The 23,829-nt window shown below is 43.8% G+C and overlaps 1 protein-coding gene and 1 long non-coding RNA gene across 3 annotated transcripts in view; one reads left to right on the top strand and one right to left on the bottom strand.

The window, feature by feature from the left end:
- Window positions 1-23,829, top strand: part of LOC142487766 (uncharacterized) — a 56,182-nt gene that overhangs the window by 22,157 nt on the left and 10,196 nt on the right. For both annotated transcript variants that reach the window (XM_075587616.1, XM_075587617.1), the window contains exon 4: window positions 23,702-23,768. In XM_075587616.1, the coding sequence (XP_075443731.1) occupies window positions 23,702-23,768 (67 nt within the window). The remainder of the gene's footprint in view (window positions 1-23,701; window positions 23,769-23,829) is intronic.
- On the bottom strand, window positions 10,012-13,249 carry LOC142487768 (uncharacterized). Its single transcript, XR_012799306.1, has 3 exons — window positions 13,101-13,249; window positions 11,838-11,862; window positions 10,012-10,514 (listed from the first exon to the last, which is right to left on the bottom strand). It is a non-coding gene; the product is annotated as an uncharacterized LOC142487768 (long non-coding RNA).

Here is a 23,829-nt window from a genome sequence, read left to right as displayed (position 1 = left end):
ACACTGACACACTGCTCACACTGCACACACACTGACATACACTGCACACTGCACACACACTGCTCATTGCTCACACTGCACACACTGACACACTGCTCATTGCTCACACTGCACACACACTGCTCACACTGACACACACTGCTCATTGCTCACACTGCACACACTGCTCACACTGCACACACACTGACACACACTGACACACTGCTCACACTGCACACACACTGACACACACTGCACACTGCACACACACTGCTCATTGCTCACACTGCACACACTGACACTGCTCATTGCTCACACTGCACACACTGACACACTGCTCATTGCTCACACTGCACACACACTGCTCACACTGACACACACTGCTCATTGCTCACACTGCACACACTGACACACTGCACACACACTGCTCACACTGACACACACTGCACACTGCACACACACTGCTCATTGCTCACACTGCACACACACTGCTCATTGCTCACACTGCACACACTGCTCACACTGCACACACACTGACACACTGCTCACACTGCACACACACTGACACACACTGCACACTGCACACACACTGCTCATTGCTCACACTGCACACACTGACACACTGCTCATTGCTCACACTGCACACACTGACACACTGCTCATTGCACACTGCACACACACTGCTCACACTGACACACACACACACACACACACACACACACACACACACACACACACACACACACACACACACACACACACACACACACACACACACACACTACACTTATACATAAATCAGCCTTACCTTACCTTGGGGATGATTTTTGAGGCATGTGGCTGCAGGGTGGGGGTGGTGCTGCGGTGGAGGGGGATGATGGCTGCTGCGGGGGCCCCCGATGCTGCGGGGGCTGGTGGGATGGCCCGGTGCAGCGCGGGGGGGCATGGGGGGGGGGGAGGGCAGGACGACCCTGCGCTACGGCAGGGCCAGGGGGCCCTGTATTGCGGCGCGAGGGCCCTGTGCTGCGGCGGGGGGAGCCGGACCGGAGGGGAATCCCCCCTCCCATCTCCTGTCACGCGGTGGCAGGGGGAGCCGGACCGGAGGGGAATCCCCCCTCCCATCTCCTGTCACGCGGTGGCAGGGGGAGCCGGAGCCGGAGGGGAATCCCCCCTCCCATCTCCTGTCACGCGGTGGCAGGGGGAGCCGGAACCGGAGGGGAATCCCCCCTCCCATCTCCTGTCACGCGGTGGCAGGGGGAGCCGGACCGGAGGGGAATCCCCCCTCCCATCTCCTGTCACGCGGTGGCAGGGGGAGCCGGACCGGAGGGGAATCCCCCCTCCCATCTCCTGTCACGCGGTGGCAGGGGGAGCCGGACCGGATGTGAATCCCCCCTCCCATCTCCTGTCACGCGGTGGCAGGGGGAAGCCGGGACCGCGGGTAAAAACACTGATGCGGCGGCCATTTTTTTTTAAAATTAGCGCGACCCCGTTAGTAACGCGGTGGTCTCGGGGTGGACCCCGAGGACCGCGTTATAACGGGGTTTAGCTGTATATATATATATATATATATATATATATATATATATATACAGTGTTCGACAATTGTATACATTTACTCGCCCGGGGCGGGTGGATTTAACCCCCGGGCGAGTAAATATTGGCCCAAGCAGCACACGTGTTTTTTTTTTAAATTCCCCCGTTCGCGCTGAAATTTCCTTGCTCGCGCTGAAAAACAAACAAAAAAAAAAAAAAACTCCCCCTACCTGACTCCTGATTGGCGCGCGCTCCAGGCTTTGTGGGCGCGCGGCCAGGCTCTATATGAGCCCGCCCCCAACGAGCGGCCATTCTGCCTGGAGCTCTGTTGGAGGGTAAGTACTCTCCATGCTGCGGCCCCTCTGCTCCTTCCCTGCGATCCCACTGGTCCCCACATGGCTCCCTACTCCCCACCGCGGAAGCTCTCCTGTCCCCTGCTCCTGTCCCATTCCCCTCCTCCTGTCCCCTGCTCTTGTCCCCTCCTCCTGCTCCTGTCCCCTGTCCCCTCCTCCTGCTCCCTTCCCCTCTTCCTGCTCCTGTCCCCTTCCCCTCCTCCTGTCCCCTTCCCCTCGATCCACCGATCGATGTCAGGGGCGGGAGGTCCCCGCTGCTGCAGCCCGGTTGGCTTGCGGGGGGGTGGCTCGGCCCTCACCACGTGCCTCCCATGCGTCCCCTACCTTAATGATGGCGCAACCGCCGCATGAGGTGGGGGGATGTCGGCCTGGCCTCCCCCTCCCCCCACGAGCTTCATGCCGCCGCGGGCTGGGGGGGAAGAAGCAGCCTGCAGCTTGGCCGTGCACTGTGACATGCCGGCGAGGGGAGCAGGGCAGTGGCGGCCACGGCGGGGCTGACTGTCACCTGGGGCGCCCAGTGGGGGATACCTCGCCACGTGCCTCCCACCCACCCTGTTGATTGGGGGGGGGATGTCGGCCTGCCCCCCACACGAGCGGGAGATGGGCGCGGGTGGGTGGGGGATTTGCGTGGTGCTGGTCGCGGCCTTTCCTCCCCTGTGTGTGTGAGAATGTGTATGTGTGTATGTGTGTGGGAGAATGTGTGTGTGTGTGAATGAATGTATGTGTGTATGGGAGTATGTGTATGTGTGTGACACCAGAGGTCCCCCCCAGTCAGTAACCCCCCCCAGTCAGTAACCCCCCCCAGTCAGTAACCCCCCCAGTTAGTAACCTTCCCCCCAGTCAGTCACCCCCCCCTGTCAGTCACCCCCCAGTCAGTGTCAGTCACCCCCCACCCCCAGTCAGTGTCAGTCACCCCCCACCCCCAGTCAGTGTCAGTCACCCCCCACCCCCAGTCAGTGTCAGTCACCCCCCACCCCCAGTCAGTGTCAGTCAGCCCCCCACCCCCAGTCAGTGTCAGTCACCCCCCACCCCCAGTCAGTGTCAGTCACCCCCCACCCCCAGTCAGTGTCAGTCACCCCCCCACCCCCAGTCAGTGTCAGTCACCCCCCACCCCCAGTCAGTGTCAGTCACCCCCCCACCCCCAGTCAGTGTCAGTCACCCCCCCACCCCCAGTCAGTGTCAGTCACCCCCCCACCCCCAGTCAGTGTCAGTCACCCCCCCCCTACCCCCAGTCAGTGTCATTCACCCCCCCTACCCCCAGTCAGTGTCAGTCACCCCCCCACCCCCAGTCAGTGTCAGTCACTCACCCACCCAGTCACCCCTGCCCCACCCAGCCACTCACCCAGCAAACCACTCAACCAGCCAGTCACTCACCCAGCCTCTCTCTCTGTGTATCACCCACCGTTTCTCTCCTCTGTCTCCCCCACACTCTCTCTCCCCCCCCACACTCTCTCTCTCCCCCCCACACTCTCTCTCTCCCCCCCCACACTCTCTCTCCCCCCCACACTCTCTCTCTCTCCCCCCACACTCTCTCTCTCCCCCCCACACTCTCTCTCTCCCCCCCACACTCTTTCTCTCCCCCACACACTCTCTCTCTCTCCCACACACTCTCTCTCTCTCCCCCACACTCTCTCTCTCTCTCCCCCACACTCTCTCTCTCTCCCCCACACTCTCTCTCTCTCTCCCCAACCCCCACTCTCTCTCTCCCCCACACTCTCTCTCTCTCCCCCACACCCTCTCTCCCTCTCTCCCCCACACTCTCTCTCCCTCTCTCCCCCACACTCTCTCTCTCTCTCTCCCCCACACACTCTCTCTCTCCCCCACACTCTCTCTCTCTCTCTCTCTCCCCCACACTCTCTCTCTCTCCCCCCCCACTCTCTCTCTCTCCCCCACACTCTCTCTCTCTCTCTCTCCCCCACACTCTCTCTCCCTCTCCCCCACACTCTCTCTCCCTCTCTCCCCCACACTCTATCTCCCTCTCTCCCCCACACTCTCTCTCCCTCTCTCCCCCACACTCTCTCTCCCTCTCTCCCCCACACTCTCTCTCCCTCTCTCCCCCACACTCTCTCTCCCTATTCCCCACACTCTCTCTCCCTCTTCCCCACACTCTCTCCCTCTTCCCCACACTCTCTCTCCCTCTTCCCCACACTCTCTCTCCCCCACACTCTCTCTCTCCCCCTCACTCTCTCTCTCTCCCCCCCCCCATTCTCTCTCTCTCTCTCTCTCCCCCCCCCCACTCTCTCTCTCTCTCTCTCCCCCACACTCTCTCTCTCTCTCCCCCACACTTTCTCTCCCTCTCTCCCCCACACTCTCTCTCCCTCTCTCCCCAACACTCTCTCTCCCTCTCTCCCCAACACTCTCTCTCCCTCTCCCCAACACTCTCTCTCCCTCTCCCCAACACTCTCTCTCCCTCTCCCCCACACTCTCTCTCCCTCTTCCCCACACTCTCTCTCTCCCCCCCACACTCTCCCCCCCCACACTCTCTCTCTCTCTCTCTCTCCCCCCCACACTCTCTCTCTCTCTCTCCCCCACACTCTCTCTCTCTCTCTCTGTCACTCACACTCTGGATCTCTTATTTACCCTATATATCTTAACTGCCCTATACTACACCGAAATCTTAACTACCCTATACTGCTTTCTTCCAGATCTGGCTCAAGCTTCACACGGAAGACATCGGAACCCCCCCCTAACCCAGAAGACAGGTAATGAACACCTCCCCAATGTATAACATTGCGGGAATGAGCGTACCTGGACATTGAGGGACTGCGGATCAGGTAAGATCCCAGGTGGGATTGCTGCTTTAGATATTGTGAAGCGGGGACATCCAGACATTGGTTAAGGGGTTCAGGAAACTAGTCATTCACATCTGGCTTTTATTTCTAGATCCAACATTTACACACACACATGTAACAAGGACTAATTGTAGTATAATGTAATACAATAAATACATTTGTCAAAAACGAATGTTGTTCTGACTAGGAATTTATTAAATGTATTTTATTTATATATTTTATTTTAAAGCGGGGTTGGGGGCGGGGTTGGGGGCGGGACTAGGGGCGGGGTTGGGGGCGGGACTAGGTGGCAAGTAGATTTTTTGGTTGGGCGAGTAGATTTTTGGGTGATTTGTCGAACACTGTATACATATATATATAAAGCAGAAAATAGCCGTGTTAGTCCAGTTGCGATAGTGCAGCATAAATTAGTTCTTCAGTATTCGGTGATACTTTTTTTATTGGACTAACAATTTATGTCATAGGACAAGCTTTTGAGAGTTATCCTCTCTTCTTCAGGTCTAATACTGATATACAAAGGAATCTATGGCTAAAACAGTGTGGGGAAAAAAAAAAAAAAAAAGATATTTACTGTAGATAAGGTAGGGTGTTAAGTGTTTGAAGCCAGGGGACAGTGTCAAAGAAAGGTGGGGAGGGGGAGGGATACTGGGGGGGGAGAGAAAGTGTGGATAAGAATAGAGGCAAGCAGGATAATTACAAGCAATTTTGATAGGGTGTGAGAAAACCCATGTCCGCATTAAGTCCTTTGGTTTTGGTGTCAAAGCGTCTTATCATTCTGAGTTCAAATGTTTTCCGTTCTTGGGTGCTTTTAAACATTCCATTTAGGATTTTGATTTTTAGATCATTTATGGAATGATCTGATTGTGAGAAGTGATGTCCCACAGGTGAGCAGTATCTTCCTTCTTCGTGATGGAGTATAGAGTGTCTGTGCATATACATTCTTCCTTGTAGTTTTTGGCTGGTTTCCCCAATGTAGCAACCTTGGTCACATTTGTTGCACTGAATCATACAGTATACACTAAATTCCTGGATGTGTAGCTGTATGATCCTTTAACATTGAATGTTCTATGGTTGTGACTGGCTGTGGGATCCTGGCAAATATGTTTGCAGAGTTTGCAGCGTTTGTTGCTGCACGGTTTTGTGCCATTATCCATGTCTTTATTATCGTTGTGAAGTTTTCTGCTGACTAATTTCTATGCTGACAGAGGATGCGACATTAAAAGAAATCTTTCCCAAACCTCCCATTCTTGCATTCCGGCAACCACCAAACCTCAAACAGAAATTAGTCAGCAGAAAACTTCACAACGATTTTAAAGACATGGATAATGGCACAAAACCGTGCAGCAACAAACGCTGCAAACTCTGCAAACATATTTGCCAGGATCCCACAGCCAGTCACCACCATAGAACATTCAATGTTAAAGGATCATACAGCTGCACATCCAGGAATTTAGTGTATATGATTCAGTGCAACAAATGTGACCAAGGTTGCTACATTGGGGAAACGAGCCAAAAACTACAAGGAAGAACGAATATGCACAGACACTCTATACTCCATCACGAAGAAGGAAGATACTGCTCACCTGTGGGACATCACTTCTCACAACCAGATCATTCCATAAATGATCTAAAAATCAAAATCCTCAATGGAATGTTTAAAAGCACCCAAGAACGGAAAACATTTGATCTCAGAATGATAAGACTCTTTGACACCAAAACCAAAGGACTTAGGGCCTCATGCAGTAAGCGTCGATTAAGTGAAATCGGCAAGCTTACCGATTAGTCATGTTATTGGCGATTTTTCCTCTCCGTATGCAGTAAGTGCCGAATACATTCAAAATCAACCCGAAAACAAATCCGCCCACACTCACGATGATTAGCCGATCACACACAGGTGTATCGGCGTGCGTGGCGGGGTGCTGATAGGTTGCCCAATCACAAATCTTGCTGAATCAGGCGAAACAAGCATGTATTGGATTGCGCGCCATATTTAAAGGCAACGTGTACTGCTAATCATTCTCTGTGTTGTTGGGAGTGAGAGAGAGAGAGACGCACAGAGCTGGCTGATTGAAGATTTGCATATTGACGGAGAGAATTGTTGTGTATTGGGTGAGCTTTGTCCATTGTTGTTTTGTATACATCTTTGTCTTGTTTTATATGTGGAAGTGTTTCGTGTGATTGGCTGTACATTAGTTGTCTGTTTTTTGTGAGTGCTGGAAGTATGCCCGCAAAGCGTGGGAAGAGTGATGCTGGTGGGAGTGGGAGTGCTACTCGTGCGAGTACGCGTCGGAGTGAACGTACTGTTCAGGGGAGTGATGTTGCTGGTGCACCGAGTGGTGTTGCTGGGAGTGGGAGTGCTGTTGCTGGGAGTGGGAGTGTTGTTGCTGTGAGTGGGAGTGCTGTTGCTGGGAGTGGGAGTGCTGTTGCTGTGAGTGGGAGTGCTGTTGCTGTGAGAGGGAGTGTTGTTGCTGGGAGTGGGAGTGCTGTTGCTGGGAGTGGGAGTGCTGTTGCTAGGAGTGGGAGTGCTGGTGCTAGGAGTGGGAGTGCTGGTGCTAGGAGTGGAAGTGCTGGTGCTGTGAGTGCTGCTGGTGGCGCAGTTGCTGATGGGGTGGATGGTGGTGGCGTGCTTGCTGGTGGGCAGCTTTTGGAGTCTCTTCCATTGGAAGAAGGAGAGTCCAGTCAGCACCAGCCAAGCTCTGACCCTAAACCTGCTCGGAAGAAACGTGTGGAGAAGCCACGTAATCCTCGCTTCAATGACCAGGAAAATACAGCTCTTGTCACTGGCATTCTGGAGCACTATGACAGTATATATGGACATTTACTAGGTAAGTGTACCTTTACATTTATTATTCAAATACATGTGATCCTAGGTCATCTGAGTTTTGTTCATATGCAAATATGGGTTCAGAATATCTTTCTATGTTAATTAGTCTGGAAACACAGCTTTTTATCATGCCTTACAAGGACAACTAAACACAGGCGGTCAATTTGCCATAACTGCATACAATATGAATGCAACCTTGCTTACATGTATAGGTTTAGTATTACATATTACACCTAAAACAGCATGTTTGCTATCTCTTGGAACAGCTAGCAGTGTAGGAAACTGGTGCTTCTATTATTATTAATTTACCTCATATATTTTATATGTTTTTCAAGGGCGGACAAGTTCTGCAAGCAGAAAAGAAATGTGGGACACAATAGTCATTGGTGTCAATGCGTGTGGGAATCATGTGAGGGACAAGCGGAATTGTCACAAGAGATTTGATGATATTAGGTCCAAATTGAAAAAGAAAATACAACACCAACGCGTGCATGCTACTGGCACTGGAGGTGGGCCGACACCACAACGTCTCATATTAAGTCCATTGGAGGAGCTGCTTCGGGCAAAATTACTTCCCGTCGTCGTGGAAGGCTTACCTGGTGACCGTGATATAGGAATTTATCCCTCACAATTTCCACCAGGTGAGAAATATTAATGTGCGTGTCGTTGCTTACAGTTATTTTGCATATTTACACTGCTTTTTATACTGTCTTCACAATATAAGCATACCTGCATCTATATATGTATATGTCTGATTCTGTATATATATATATATCTCAAAATAGACATATATGTTGCAGTCCTACTAAAAGCAGTAACTAATATAGCACGTGCCATTGTGTGCTCATTTACATGTGAATTCCCAAAATGCATTGCTGCAGTGGAAGCAATTGATGGTGGGCGAAGATGGGGAACAACAGGGTAGTACACATGTGTAACACATGTTAATGAGAAATTATTACTAGCTACAGGTACAGAACAGAAATATGTATAATATTATTGTGTATTTTATTTATTTTACTCCGACAAACATGACATTACTGCCTATTTTAAGCATGCATCAAATATATTGCATGCAACGGCCTACAAACATCACTTGCACTAACACATCTATAGTTGTTTATGAAAAGGTCCATTTTTGCTTTAAGTCATATACAGACAGCATAATGAGGCACACGTATCATATGTTATGTCATTGTTTTCATAACTTAAAAACTGCACACGACTATTTAGCTCATCTACCATTGTGTTAAAGCAGCTGCAATTAATATCTCATCACAGCATACACTTCAACAGAGGGGGTGGGGTTCAGCACACACACTAATTACAGCCTCATTTTAGGGTCAACTTAGTTCACACCATTTTCACCTGTTTCAAGTAATTGAAAGGTGTGGCTGATTAGGCTTTTTGGGGAAGTGAATACCGTTCTTACAACCTGACTAGCACAACTGAAGTTAATCACACTCATTTGAAAGCTTCACTTTAGCTACTAAATGCCCCAACAACTCCTTACTTATCAAAGCGTACGTCACACATTAGTTCACTCATATCTATAGTTTAACTACTACTATCAACGACACATTATCACACACTGCATGTGTTGTCTTGTTGAGTCACAGCCACATTCATGTGTGCCACATCTTATATTAATGTACCACACATATCCTCTACCAAAAACAACACTTTTTGCAATATGACCACCTTCATGATAACCATTGTGAATGGTCATCTCATGATAGTTATGTACATTATGATACTGATATCACTACACAACATATGATTTTTATGTACAAATTTTATCTATTTATCCTCACGCATTACTGCAGAAACATAGTATGTTTTATGTTAGGGAACTCAAAAGTTCTAAGTACACAGGCATGTACATTGTTATTACAACTATTTATGTTCACTTTCACACACACATTTTGGGTTAAGGAACTGATGCTGTTACGTACTCATAAATACAGAACATACAATAACTGTTTGTTCAATATTTACACATGTAAAAGTAAAACTTATGTTATTGTTATATATAGTTGCCCCTGAAGGACATGTGTCACCTGAGACGGAACAAGTGTCTTCACCTGGGTCAGCCAGCTCAACACACCTAGAAGGTGAGTGTATCAGTTGGTGGCCATATAATATGTGCTCTTCTATATGTTATGTTGTCATGTTCATTATTTGTTTTGCACATGTTCTTTAAATAGGATTACTTAGTGTATGTGAAAATGAAGTGTAAGGCAACATGTATTGTGTTAGTGATGTTAACTATCATGTAGGAGTTGTGAGTTTACAGCAAGTTTTCATTCACTCATATTTCATACTGAGTCCAAACATTATTCTTAAGTCAAGGTAGTTTTTAATGTGAGGTTATAAAACGTATGGAAACATGTTAGTTGTTACTTATGACACAGTAGAATTACATAGTAACACAGCAGAGATTAACATGCCATTTAATAATGTGTACATTTATTTGTAGAACATGATGAAGAGAGGATTATGATGATGATGATGATGATGATGATGCCGCCGCCATAGACACACAAATACAAGCAAGTGACCATGAAGAGGTTCCAATTGAAACTGTTTTACCGCCAAATCGTCCAGCAAATACCACATATGATGCAATTGTAGCTTCTGAGGGAAAAATTGTGGAAGCAGAAAATCGTCGCCATTCTGACCTGATGACAGTGCTGGAAAGGATGATTGCACTGCAGGAAGAAACAGTTTCACAATTGGCACATCTCCACAGAGTCTTCATTGAAGTGCCTAAACAGTTGCAAAAAATCAACACCTCATTCGAAGCATTAGTTGTTCAGCAAACACAAGCTAATTACTTGAGAATGACTAATGTATCACAATTCAACATCAACACCTCACAGGCAGGATCTGTTCATGCTGGCCAGTTTTCACCAAATTCATCTGATCTTCATTCACCAGGTCCGAATGTTACCGGTCAAGTAGCAGACATTGCTGTGCAGGTTCCTGACGACATCCTACCGCTGCCATCTGTACAAATTCAGCAGCTGACACCTACAAAGGAGGCGACAAAAACAAAACAAGACACACATGAAACAGACCAACCATCACTTGTGCAGTGTCTACCAACTTGCTCACATGTGTCAGTGGGCACAAGCCCTGTCCGTGAACAGTCACTGCCCAAAAGCCCTGTAGGTGAGTCACTGCCCAAAAGCCCTGTAGGTGAATCACTGCCCAAAAGCCCTGTAGGTGAATCACTGCCCAAAAGCCCTGTAGGTGAATCACTGCCCAAAAGCCCTGTAGGTGAGTCACTGGCCACAAGCCCTGTAGGTGAACAGTCACTACCCAAAAGCCCTGTAGGTGAGTCACTGGCCACAAGCCCTGCCCGTGAAGTGCCAGAGGCCACTCAAAGTGGCTCTGTTGTGGCTAAAGTTGGTGGCAAAAAAAAAAGGAAAATTCAAGAGACAACAAGCAGGCCTGTTACTCGCTCGCAAAAGGAAAAAAAAAAAAAAATTATAATTCACAAAATATGTCTTTGGCCTTGTTTTGTTGACTTCAGATTATCTAATTACTATTGTATGTATGCTGAAGACTGTGTTGTTTCCAAACTTTCAAGTATGTTCTTGTACACGTGAAGTATTGGAAATGTTAACACTCCTAATTAATGAATAGTGTTATAAATATTGATGTATTAATTGTCTGTTCAGTAATGGTCCACCAGGAGCCAGTTGCTAAGTTTAGAGAAGCTGCCATTGACTTTGCAGCAAAACATTGCATTTGGGTGTGTTAATTGATGTAATCATTGCATGTGCATATTATTTTCATGCAATTATAAAAGCACCTATTTAACTGCAAACATCTTTCTTGTACGTGTACAGCAGGATTTTGTGTTAAATATTACTTACCTTTGGTGGCCATTGTAATGTTGTCCTTTAATCATTTATGTGTTCTTGTTTCAAGAACATCTCTGAATTTATACTAATATATATGTAGTATGTATTGATATATGCACACACACACACACACACACACACACACACACACACACACACACACACACACACACACACACACACACACACACACACAGACACACTGTGTGTGTGTGTGTGTGTGTGTGTGTGTGTGTGTGTGTGTGTGTGTGTGTGTGTGTGTGTGTGTATATATAGTACTATCTAAACTGGTATAGATGTATTTACAAAAAACATACACTTAATGCTTCCTTGTGAAAACACACTATTTTAATAATACAGGCCTAATGTTTGACAACTATACTAAGTGTGAGCCTCTAACATTGTTGGGTGCAAACAAATGTTTATTACTTAATTCACTCATGTTTATCACCATTTAAATAGGTTTCATACAAGGCCTACTTACTGCCATCAATATGTTGTGTGTACTCCTGCAATATAAAAAAAATAACTATATATATATATATATATATATATATATATATATATATATATATATATATATATATATATATATATATATATAAATATATATATATATATATATATATATATATATATATATATATATATATATAAATATATATATATATATATAAATATATATATATATATATATATATAATATATATATATACACACACACACACACACACACTATACATATAGTACAATATACACTTTATATATATATATATATATTTATGAGAGAGATATATTTATATATATATATATAGATACACACGTATTTAAACTCATGCAGACAGGTAGTTAACCAGACTTTAAAATACACACAGAAATGTATGTGGGAAAAAAACATTTCATTTTGCAGGTGTGTGTATTTACTGATATGGCTGTCTAAGCACTATTTTCACACAGTGCTCTTTGTTATTTTTCAAGAAAACTCAATGTTACTGAAATAAAAGTGTAGGAATGTTTTCACAAACGAGATAAAAAAATGATACATGTTTTTCCCACATTCGGCTATCACTAACCACAAAAGTTAAACCAATTAAAACGACACATCCAATTGGCGTTTGAAATAAGGAGTAAAAGTAGTTACTTTTGTTGACCTTGAAAACGAAACACAGGAATTTGTTAGCCATTGAGCAGAATCATTTTGATGAGCAAAGAACACAGAACTGCACACATCTTTTGTGCTACTCTGACATGGCTGATGAATTCGTTATCAATATGAATCCCCTCTTAGGTTATAAGTACATGGTTTCAGAAGCAATTTTGAACAGTCGCGGACACAAAGCGAGCACACGCCAAATCTATGATTTGATTCGAGCAAAATATCCTTATTACCAAGACCGTAGGCATGCGCGGAATTTTAATTCATCAATAAGATTCACTTTATCAACTAATGACTTTTTTGAACGTGTGCAGGATAAGCTAGAACACACCTATGGTTTCTGGAAGATTGCAAAGGAAAAGCATTTTACCCTGAAAGAGGGCACATATATTGTTGTGAAAGGCATATTTATTCCTAATGCCAATAGCAATGGATCCGCTACTACTGTTCCGTGTGAATCGATACCTGCTGCAATATCTGCACCCTCCATTCCTGAAACCCACATTGTACAAGAACAAAAGTACTATGATTATGTACCAAGCCTTTCAGCTGAAAATGCATTGGAATGGGAACCCGAAGAAATGAACCTACCTCCCGACCAATTGTTTGAAGAAAGCAGTGGCGATTCCTATGAGCGCTTCATGGAGGAGATGTGTGTCATACTGGATTCAGCGGGTGGGTCAAGCGTGGATGAAAATGCCTTGCATTTCTGGAGCGACCAGTTGCAGCCAGACGAAGAGTTAATTCTAGAAGAATGGTAAATATAACAACCGTTATGCGTTGACTGTGCGTTTAAATGTTTTTTTTGTTTTTTTTTAACCACCATTTTCACTTTCAATGCGTGGATACAGCGTAACATTGCAGACTGCATAACATGTAGCGATCACAAAGAAATTGTTGCCGAATACAATATAGTATAACCTGAAAGAGTAGTACACATTGCTGACGGAATAAATATACGTACTTTCCTATCCCTTTAACCATATTAGCAACATTTTAACATAACTCTAACACATACCTGTTTTGTTATCATGCAACATTTAAAAGCGGGTCCACCACGTATGACGTGGGACCCTTGTCATGGCCCAAGGCGTCCTTAAAAAGGATTACGGATGTAAGTCCCGCCCCCAAGCGACGTGCGCGCCTCAAAGCCTATTGGCTGTCATGTTTTGTTATAGTAACGGTAACTGCAGTGTGTCATGTGTGCGGCTCAGTGTTTGTAGGCGTCAACTGGGCGTTAGCCGAATGTTAATTGAGTGGGAGGAGTGTTAGCGTGCGTTTCACGCTGGTTTAACATGACGTCACACGTATTGCATTTGCGCATTGTGTTATCGGCCGTCCTTTCTGTCCAAACACATCTGTTTAAAAAGAATACAGATGTACTCGTTTAGAACGAATGTAGTTTCGTATTCATTGTATTTGAAATAAAGATTTTATGTTTAATGGTATTTTCAAGATGTATTGAACGCACAACGTACGCTTTGTTTTGCGCCTGCGCTAACAGTTAGTGCAGCCAAGCGTGAAGTGCGTGCGCACACTAAGATGTGCGCGCACATTTTTCAGTATACAGGCAACGTTCACATCATATACATAGTTATGCCTGCTACAAATTTAAAGAAACATTACATACTGATGTACACTTGTACTTCTAACATATAAGTGAGTGACGTGTGTATGTACACAATCATATAGAGCTGTGTAATGCGTTGTCACGGATACATATATAGTAAGGGTCCATATTTGACCATCATGTGTTTGCTGTATTTCAGAGATGTCGGGGAAGATACAATCGGATCAATGTATGATTTCAGAAGAGTCTACCTTTATATGAGATGATTGTGAGGAGGAGCCACCGACTACTATACTACATATGGAACTAATTTTATATTGCTTGCAGCGCTTATTAACAAACAATTAAAAATGTGATACCCTTATGCCTATATTGCATAAGCACTTAATTAACATAATGATGTTGCAAAATAGTGCCTCATGAATTTTTATTGAGTGTTCTTTAATGACTACTATCATTTTATGGCATGGTGTGTTTTATATATAACAACCATTCCCACTCTGCTAACACATTTGTGAATTCTATTGTGTAATGGAACGTATGACTGTCGAAACTATGTAACAATAATAATAATAATAATTATAATAATTATAATAATTATAATATGAGCATGTTCATGTATAGCGCTACTAGTTGTACACAGCGCTTTACAGACACATTTTTCAGGCTGAGGTCCCTGGCCCGTGGAACTTACAATTTATTTTTTGCCGCCTGAGGCACAGGGATATAAAGTGACTTGCCCAAGGTCACAAGGAGCCGACACCGGGAATTGAACCAGACTCCCCTGCTTCAAAATCTCAGTGCCAGTGTGTGTCTTGACTCACTGAGCCACTGCTTCTCCCAATGTAAAGGACACTTACAACCAACTAGCCATTTCTTGTTAAAAATCTCTTGTTACATGGGTATGTTGATAAAATGGTTTGGGACTGTAGCAAATAATGTTATTGGCCAGATGTTGTGGTCCCCTACAATGCATGATGTTCTGATTATGACATCAACATCATGTAATGAAGTACGTTTCTGTGTATATTTCATTAACCTAACTAACTATAGTTTACTGTGTTTATTAAACGTTCTAAAAAGACATAGTATAGTCAATATGATGATATAAGCTACCATAATAAAGCTGGTGTTATCATTTGTCGGTGTTATACATGGATCCTACACAAATTGATACAGACACAAACAGTTGTCTTACAAAGTGTGTCTATGCTAATGTGCACGTGATTGACGTTACAATTGTGAGAATACTTGATAATTATCATCATGATAATGATGAAGTGACGTGATTTATATTGCAAAAATATTACCAACATTGTCATATTGGTAAATTAGAAATGCTAAATGACAGTAACATTTGCAACAAAATTGTGTTTTCTGTTAACAGTTTTACACTTGGTACATGTAGGACACATCCACACACGTGTAACTTATACATACACATGTCACAAATGTAAATTAATGTTGACTATTAATTCCTAGCATTAAAAAACACCTACATTGCTAAATATAAGATGTAGTACGCATTGTTGTGATTACAGCCATTCATGCATGTAGTGTTATGATCAGTCAATTTCATCCGTGATGAATGAGCTCCCGTAAGTAAACAAATAAGTACAGTTATCCCCTTGTCTCCAAACACATCTATATTACATTAATGGAATTTAAAAGGAAAAATACATAAAATGTGATGAAATGTGAGTAATCATTTTCTAATACAATGCACATGAAAGCTCAAGAGTAGCTAAATGCATATACATGATACAGAAAGTACATGTATGTTACATTTGTGTTAAAACCAATATGTTGGGTTTTTACTTCAAATAATTATAGGAAGATTGAGGTAGGCACATCTTATGAGAGATGTCAGCAAATATACATACCATGATCAGTCATACTGGAGATATACCTATAATGCAAAGGAACAATATATAAATTGCAAACATTGACATGCCATCTTCAGTACCGTAAACAACACAGCAAAGTGTGTATTTGGTGTTAAATGTGCAACACCATGTATATTTCATGACATTCAAAATGTAAATCAGGCTGGTGTACACATCATATGGATGTACATGTTACACTGCACCAATAACATTGTATGTAAGCATACTAGAAGCATGAATGAGTATGGGCATAATATGTGTATTGTGTTAGCATAAGGAACAACACAATGCTAAAATATTAGTGCTTTGTTACCCCAGTTGTATTCACATACACACAACTAAAGTAAAATTGAAGAGGGATTATATAACCTGTGCAACAATAACATACCGGTGCCACATCCCTTTGTGCACACAGCAGAGAGAAGAAAGGTGTGCAACCCATATTCATCTGTGTCCTACCAGAAGGGTATATAAAAAAACATTATTGTTAAGATAACATAATGTAAGTATAAAAGTAGAACTTGGAACATATATGTTTTTACTTACAAGAAAAAAATGAATTGATGAGATTCTGGCGTGTCTGGCCACCACTGGCTGTTTGTTCATGGGTGGTGATGCTCGTCTACCAAAGGCTCAGCTAGGTCTGATTGTACATTGTGCCTGAGTGCAACATTGTGCAAAATGCAACAGGCAAGGATAATATCAGACACTTTTTGAGGCTTGTATAGAAGAGCCCCACCAGTTCTGTCCAGACACCTAAATCTGGTCTTGAGTAGGCCAAATGTCCTCTCTACTGCACCGACACACTTTATTCGAGCAAATACCCGGTATGTACCTGGCAGATACCTGGAATGCGCCGCTCCTAACCTCTGACAAGCCCCGTTGCATTTGCCTTCCCAGCCTGGGTTCATGCCTGGCTGATGGGCGGCTGATCTGTTAAATGATAATGATTAGGATTTAATAGGCTGCAATGCTTCGCGTGTCTACCAGATGGCATAAATTCATGAATTGTAATGCAGTTTATATATATATACTGTGCAGTATTGCAGCCAGCGGGAATAAAATGCTTCAATCCCTGCTTGGAAAATAACTCAATGCACTCGGGCAGAAAACAGTCACAAACCTCAATACACCCGGGTATACCCGAATTCGTGGGACTAGCCAAGCTCGAATAAAGTGTGTCGCCAGTGTATAACAGATCTTGTAGATATATGGGCTGCATTGTACCTGTCCTCTGCTTCAGTTTGAGGGTTTAGCACCGGAGTCAAGAGCCACGGCCTAATTCCGTATCCTGAGTCACCAATAATGAATGTAGCACACATAAGCTGACATTAGTGATCAAATTGTACAATGCCAACATTCCTAAATAAAAATGTGTTTTGTGTTATAACATGTAAATGTGTACTCACCCAGCAGCCAACCATGTTCAAAATGTCCCTCTTCGAACGCATGGAAGACTGAAGAGTTCCTCAGGATGGAGGAATCGTGACTGGAACCAGGGAATTTGGGTACCACATGCATTATCCTCATCGTCGCATCACATACCACCTGTACATTGAGTGAATGGTAGTGCTTACGATTGCGGTACACATGCTCACTCTGACTAGGTGCAATCAAAGCAACATGTGTGCAATCGATTGCACCCAGCACACATGGTATCCCTGCTATATTATAAAAGCCAGTCCTGACTTCCAGCCACTCTGTCGCCTCTGTAGGAAAATGAATATAATTCCTAGCGCGTCTATTGAGTGCATAGAGAAACTGGGTCAAGGCCCGCGAGAATGTAGATTGCGAGACCCCGCCCACTATGCCCACAGTTGTCTGGTATGACGCGGAAGCAAGATAATGTAATGAGCACAGCATTTTAACAAGCCCAGGGACTGCACGACCTCTGGCTGTGAAAAAATCTAAATCTCCCCTTATCTCCTGATAAAGAGATAAGATTGCTGCTGAACTCAAACGATAGCGACTTACAATCTCCTCCTCACTCATCCCATCTAACAGGGTTCTCTCCCTGTACAGACGCGGACGAGGCACAACTTGTCTCCTCTGTCTTCTCCTCTGATCTCCTGTCCCTCTCCCTGTCTCTGTCGTATCCGCGTGACTGTCCCTGTCACTGTCCCTCGGTGTGTCCCTCCCTTGCCCTATATGATTCTCTTGATCATCAAGCATGTCATAGAAAAGAATGTTCCTCCGTCTCCTAAACAATCTCAACATTTTGAAATGAGTAGCTGTGAATGAGCAGGTAATGGGCGTCCTTTAAATAGGTATGTGATGATGTCAGGTGACATAGTAAAATGCAAGGTGTTACATTAACATAATAAAGTACTTCTGTGGCAAGCTGTGTGCAGTTGTTGTTATAAGTATTTGTTGTGTGTATTCTGCAGGGAATGATGATATTTGCCAATGATGTGACGTGAAGCTTTGTACAAAGATTGCTTGAAAATAAATAGTTGCATGTGCAATGCATGTAACACTTGTGAACGCAACAGTCAGTCATGTAATTAGACAAAAAGGCTGAGATTGACGTGGGAAAAGTTTTGTGTAACATGTGTAATTAGGCATGTTATTGTGACATGTTGACAACAATGAATAGTCGTGTGCATATGCATGCATTTCTGTAAGGAGGATAGTTGCTATAGAATGAGTTTACAAGGTGTCCCAATGCTGAATTACTGTACATGTGTGTATAAGTTAGGTTGAAGTGCTTGTAATGCTACGGTTACAATGTAAACATGCAATGTGATTGAGCGTCCAATAAGTGACGTCATGAAAATAGGGAGGACCCAAAAGTATATGTAAACATGAGAATACAGATGTACATGAACGTTTAAAGATGCGTGACACATTACAAGCATTGTGTAATGTAAAGGAAGATGAATATACGGTGTATGTGTGACATGTGTGACATGTGTAACATCATGTAAATAATTGTCGCTCAGTTCATTAAAATGTGTGATATGATGTGAGGTTCTCCTTTAAGAGTTGAGTATAGTATTTTCCCTTGCCACATCATCACATGATGAGTAATGTGACCCGCAAATGCTGAAAACATGTAAAAGTATAATGTTATGCAAATAATACACGTCAGCTGTGACACAATGCAGGGAATGCCCCCACACTGTAATGCAAATGACGTTTGTATTGTGAGCAATGAAACGTAAACAGTACTATACTGTTATACGTCCCCGCTCCATTGACTCCATTGATGTACAGAAGATTTTTTTTTTCTAAGTGCCGTTCCGGCAGCCTTAGCGATCGTTCTCCCCTCCAAACTGCCAACTTTAGTTGGCGGGAGAAATTGGCCATAACATCTCAATTTCGTCGTGCCGATCAGACCCGATAAGCTGTTTTTTTTTGTTGAATCCAGCCGATTTAAAAAAGTGGCGATCAGTGGCGAAAACAGGCTTATCGGCAGGCGAATGGCCATAACAAAATAATCGGCTCCGAAACCTGGCGAAATCAAGCACTTATCGGCGCTTACTGAATCTCAAACCCAATTTTGGCTATAAAATGGCGATAATTCCCTTATCAACGCTTACTGCATGAGGCCCTTAATGCGGATATGGGTTTTCTCACACCCTATCAAAATTGCTTGTAATTATCCTGCTTGCCTCTATTCTTATCCACACTTTCTCCCCCCCCCAGTATCCCTCCCCCTCCCCACCTTTCTTTGACACTGTCCCCTGGCTTCAAACACTTAACACCCTACCTTATCTACAGTAAATATCTGTTGTTTTTTTTTTTTCCTCTCTCCACACTGTTTTAGCCATAGATTCCTTTGTATATCAGTATTAGACCTGAAGAAGAGAGGATAACTCTCGAAAGCTTGTCCTATGACATAAATTGTTAGTCCAATTAAAAAGGTATCACCGAATACTGAAGAACTAATTTATGCTGCACTATATATATATATATATATATATATATATATATATATATATATATATATATATATATATATATATAAATAAAAACAACATTTCCATTCTCTCGTCCGGTAAAGAAAGACTGCACTCAGTTCAGTAATCATGAAAAACTGTATTGGGCATCTGAATAGAAAAGATAAGTCACCCAATCCGACGTTTCGGTCCTGGAATAGGACCTTTCTCAAGGGTGTGCACCCCCTTGAGAAAGGTCCTATTCCAGGACCGAAACGTCGGATTGGGTGACTTATCTTTTCTATTCAGATGCCCAATACAGTTTTTCATGATTACTGAACCGAGTGCAGTCTTTCTTTACCGGACGAGAGAATGGTAATGTTGTTTTTCTATTATTTGAGACTAGCACCTGTCTATATGAACCAGTACATTGAGTGCAAGCTGTGATGTTTTTTTTTATATATATATATATATACATATATATTATCTTCAGTCATTTTTGATTCACTGTGGGATGAATGCCTCCCCAATGATCCAAGCCTCTCTTATCCACGTTGCTCTAACAAATTTCCCAATCTCCCATCTTACTTTTTGTCATTGTCTTGACAACCCTTAGAATCCAATCGCGTACCATCTTCATCCAACAATAGTAATTTATTCTTTCAAAATGACCTGTCCTCTGCCGTTTTTAATTTGTTCACCATTGTCGGGGCTTTTACAGACTTTTGTTTTGCTGCTGAACCCATTAAATCTTTTTCCTGGCTCTTCATGTAATTCCCAGCATATATCACTCCATACTACTCTGCGTTGTCTGATGTTTCTAAATCATCTTTGCATTTAGAGTTTACATTTCACATCTATGTGTGAGCACAGGCAGAATACACTGGTCAAAAACTTTCTTCCTGAGGGCCAGTAGAAGGTTCCCTTGAAAAATTGTCTTGTTTCTTTCAAATGCACTCCATCCCATCGTCATTCTCCTATTGCTTTCATTCATGAGGTCCCTATTCATTGACACTTGCTGGCCAAGGTAGGCATAGTTTTTGACTTGTAGTTCTATTGAATCTTTTTTAATCTCTGTAGAGTTGACAAATGTGTTGAGCATCACTTTCGTCATCTTGAGATTCATATGGAGGATCATCTTCTTGCTTTGGTGAGTTCTGTTTAGTTGCTAGAGGTCTTCTGGATTTGTAGCGAAATAACAAATCTTTGGTGACCCAAGTATTCACCATTGATATCCATTTCTTTTTTTTTTTCATATCAAATATCTATAACAATTCTTCAAGTGTTGCTGTGAAAAGTTTTGATGACATAACATCCCTTATCACACACCTTTGATTCTTATCTTGCTTGTATAGCCATGGCTGGTCCAGGCTATCTTTCTGCCTCCCTATCACGTAAGCCCTAGTAGCTACAGGCAGTGACAGGCTATCCTATGGGTTTTTTTCCCTCCTCATACTGACTCCCTGAGTGACAGGAGGGAGGTGACATAGGAATCTGTGTGCAGCTTATCATGGTGCAGGTCCTGTGCCCTCCCCTCTAAGCCTCAGGGAGGAAGTGACCAAATTATAGGAGGTGCCGGCAGCCCCAGCATGTTCCTCCAGATGCCCAAGCACTTCCCCCAGCACTTCTCCCACCACGACCCCCCAGCACTTCTCCCACCACGACCCCCCAGCACTTCTCCCACCACGATCCCCCAGCACTTCTCCCACCACGATCCCCCAGCACTTCTCCTACCACGATCCCCCAGCACCTCTCCCACCACGATCCCCCAGCACCTCTCCCACCATGATCCCCCAGCAGCTCCAGCCCCAGTACTTACATCAGCAGCCCCACCATGATCCCCAGGCATAGAGGGAGGAGGCAGGAGTGAGGCTCTGGCAGCCCCAGCACATTCCCCAGCAGCCCAAGCACCACCAGAGGTAGGGAGGAAGGGGGGGGGGTGGATGTGTATGTATTTGTGTGTGTGCGTAAAGTTTGTTAAAAAAAATATATGAATATTCGGGGTACACTTCGGAGTCCACGCTCACACCGCGTTATAAGCGGATCCGCGTTATAGCGGGGTTGAGCTGTATTAATGTTGAATGGAACGAAAGATGGTGTAAGGAGGATTTGTAGAGGTGTGTTTTAGTGCAAGTAGAATAGCTGCAGATAGGAAATGAGTTCATGTGAATTTAGAAGAAGAGAAGGAAGGAGAGATGGAGATATATGAATGGAATTAGGGAGATAATGAGGCTGGTAGAAAGAAATGTACATTTTGAAAAGGAGGTCAGAGAAAATATTAATAGTACAGGAGGCATTGCAGTGGTAGTAGTGATATTTAAGTATTGAGAGGTGAGTGGCGACTGGGCACTGAAAATTAAGTTAGAATAAGGGTAAAGTGGAAGTTGTGAGAAATGCAATACATGAATGAAGGTTCACTAGAGTGAAGAGAGCTGTGTCTTCTTTAGTCAGTGATGGAAAATCTCCTCCTTTCCAGAGCTGTTCAAATTCAGTATCAAGAGGCAATGGGTGTTCTGTTGTCCACTTGTTCCACTCCTGTTGAACTCCCTATTAAATTCCACACTGTGTGCTGTCATGGGAGACCAGCACAATTACACCAGGGATCAGTACACTACACAGAACTACAGTTAAAGAAAGTGAATTTATTGAAACATTTCCCACAAACTTCCAGTACATAAAACACACACACACACACAAACGCAGCCATTTGGGGTAACTGGGGGAAAAAGCTAAAGTCCTTGGTGCGGGACCTCCATCCAGAAGCTTACCCAGATACGCGTTCCCAACTTGAGCCGCTGTCCTCTGTAGTATGGGCAGCACTGCCTTACTCTCCAATGGATAGCAGTTTTAAATTCCCCGCCGTTGCTTCACTCCAAACAGCTCCAGCCAATACTGCACACACTGCACTGGGTCTCCTCAGTGCCCTTCTGCTGACTCCCTGTCAGCTCTTCCTTTACATGGGCTCTGCCAGTCCCCTGTCAGTACACCGCTTTCACAAAGATTATCAGGTCCAGAATGACTCTGTTGAGGCTGGGGAGAAGGAGTACAGGTATTTATACCCCTGTTCCAATCAGGGAGATGCCAGCTAGTCTGGGTAGGAACAATATTAATATTTTGAGATTTCTGGGGTTGGAGGTGGGCCAGGAATACCAAAATTGCATGCACCAATTAGGTCATTCCTATCATTAACATAGTCCACAGGCTGCAGGCAGGCACAGGACAATGTCCATACAATCCTCTTCCACAGGCAAACAGGTGGTCGATCTCTCTCTGGTTCCTCAACAATGGGCCTAATCCAATCACAGTGTCCAGGCCTACAATACCAAACTCTGATGTGATTACAGCTCCTTCTGCAAGAGAGTGTTAGCCCTTACAGGTCCATACTCTTGAACAGAGCTGTACATCACTGTTTTACATACTTTAAGAGGAACATAGGAACATATGTAGGACTGGTACAATAAACTGTACATACATTAATAAATACATCACATCATTGACAGGTTGTGGTAATGCAGCCTTAACCTTTATTTAAAAGCAGCCACATGTACCCCTATTGTAACATATGTCACTTAAAAATGGCCACTTTACAGAGAGTCCCTTGACATGTACTGTATGCTGCTGATTATCTTGTTTCTTCCAAATATGCATTCATTCGTTTAAAAGGTTCCAATTCATTGTTACTTGCTGGCCCCAGCTGCTCTCAGTTATTACCTATTTCTTGATAATCAGGTTATTGATTATAAATACCACTTTGTTTTTTCTGTTTTTTATTGTACTATTTGTCAGTTTTTGCTCTACATAATGTTACAATTCTCTCAAACATGAATATAATATTTATATGTACTTTTTTTTCAGGACAGAGATGAATGCATGGATTTCCCTAGTATTTGTGGTGAGAAGATAAAGTGCTTAAATACCCCAGGTATGATATTGCAGTTGTACAGAAAAACACTACTTTATTTGGACCTTTTAATTCTATTTAG

The sequence above is a fragment of the Ascaphus truei genome, chromosome 2 (genome assembly GCF_040206685.1).
Source record: "Ascaphus truei isolate aAscTru1 chromosome 2, aAscTru1.hap1, whole genome shotgun sequence".
Lineage (NCBI taxonomy): Eukaryota > Metazoa > Chordata > Amphibia > Anura > Ascaphidae > Ascaphus > Ascaphus truei.
Note: the sequence above shows the minus strand (reverse complement) of the source record. Positions and strands in the feature narration are given on the sequence as shown.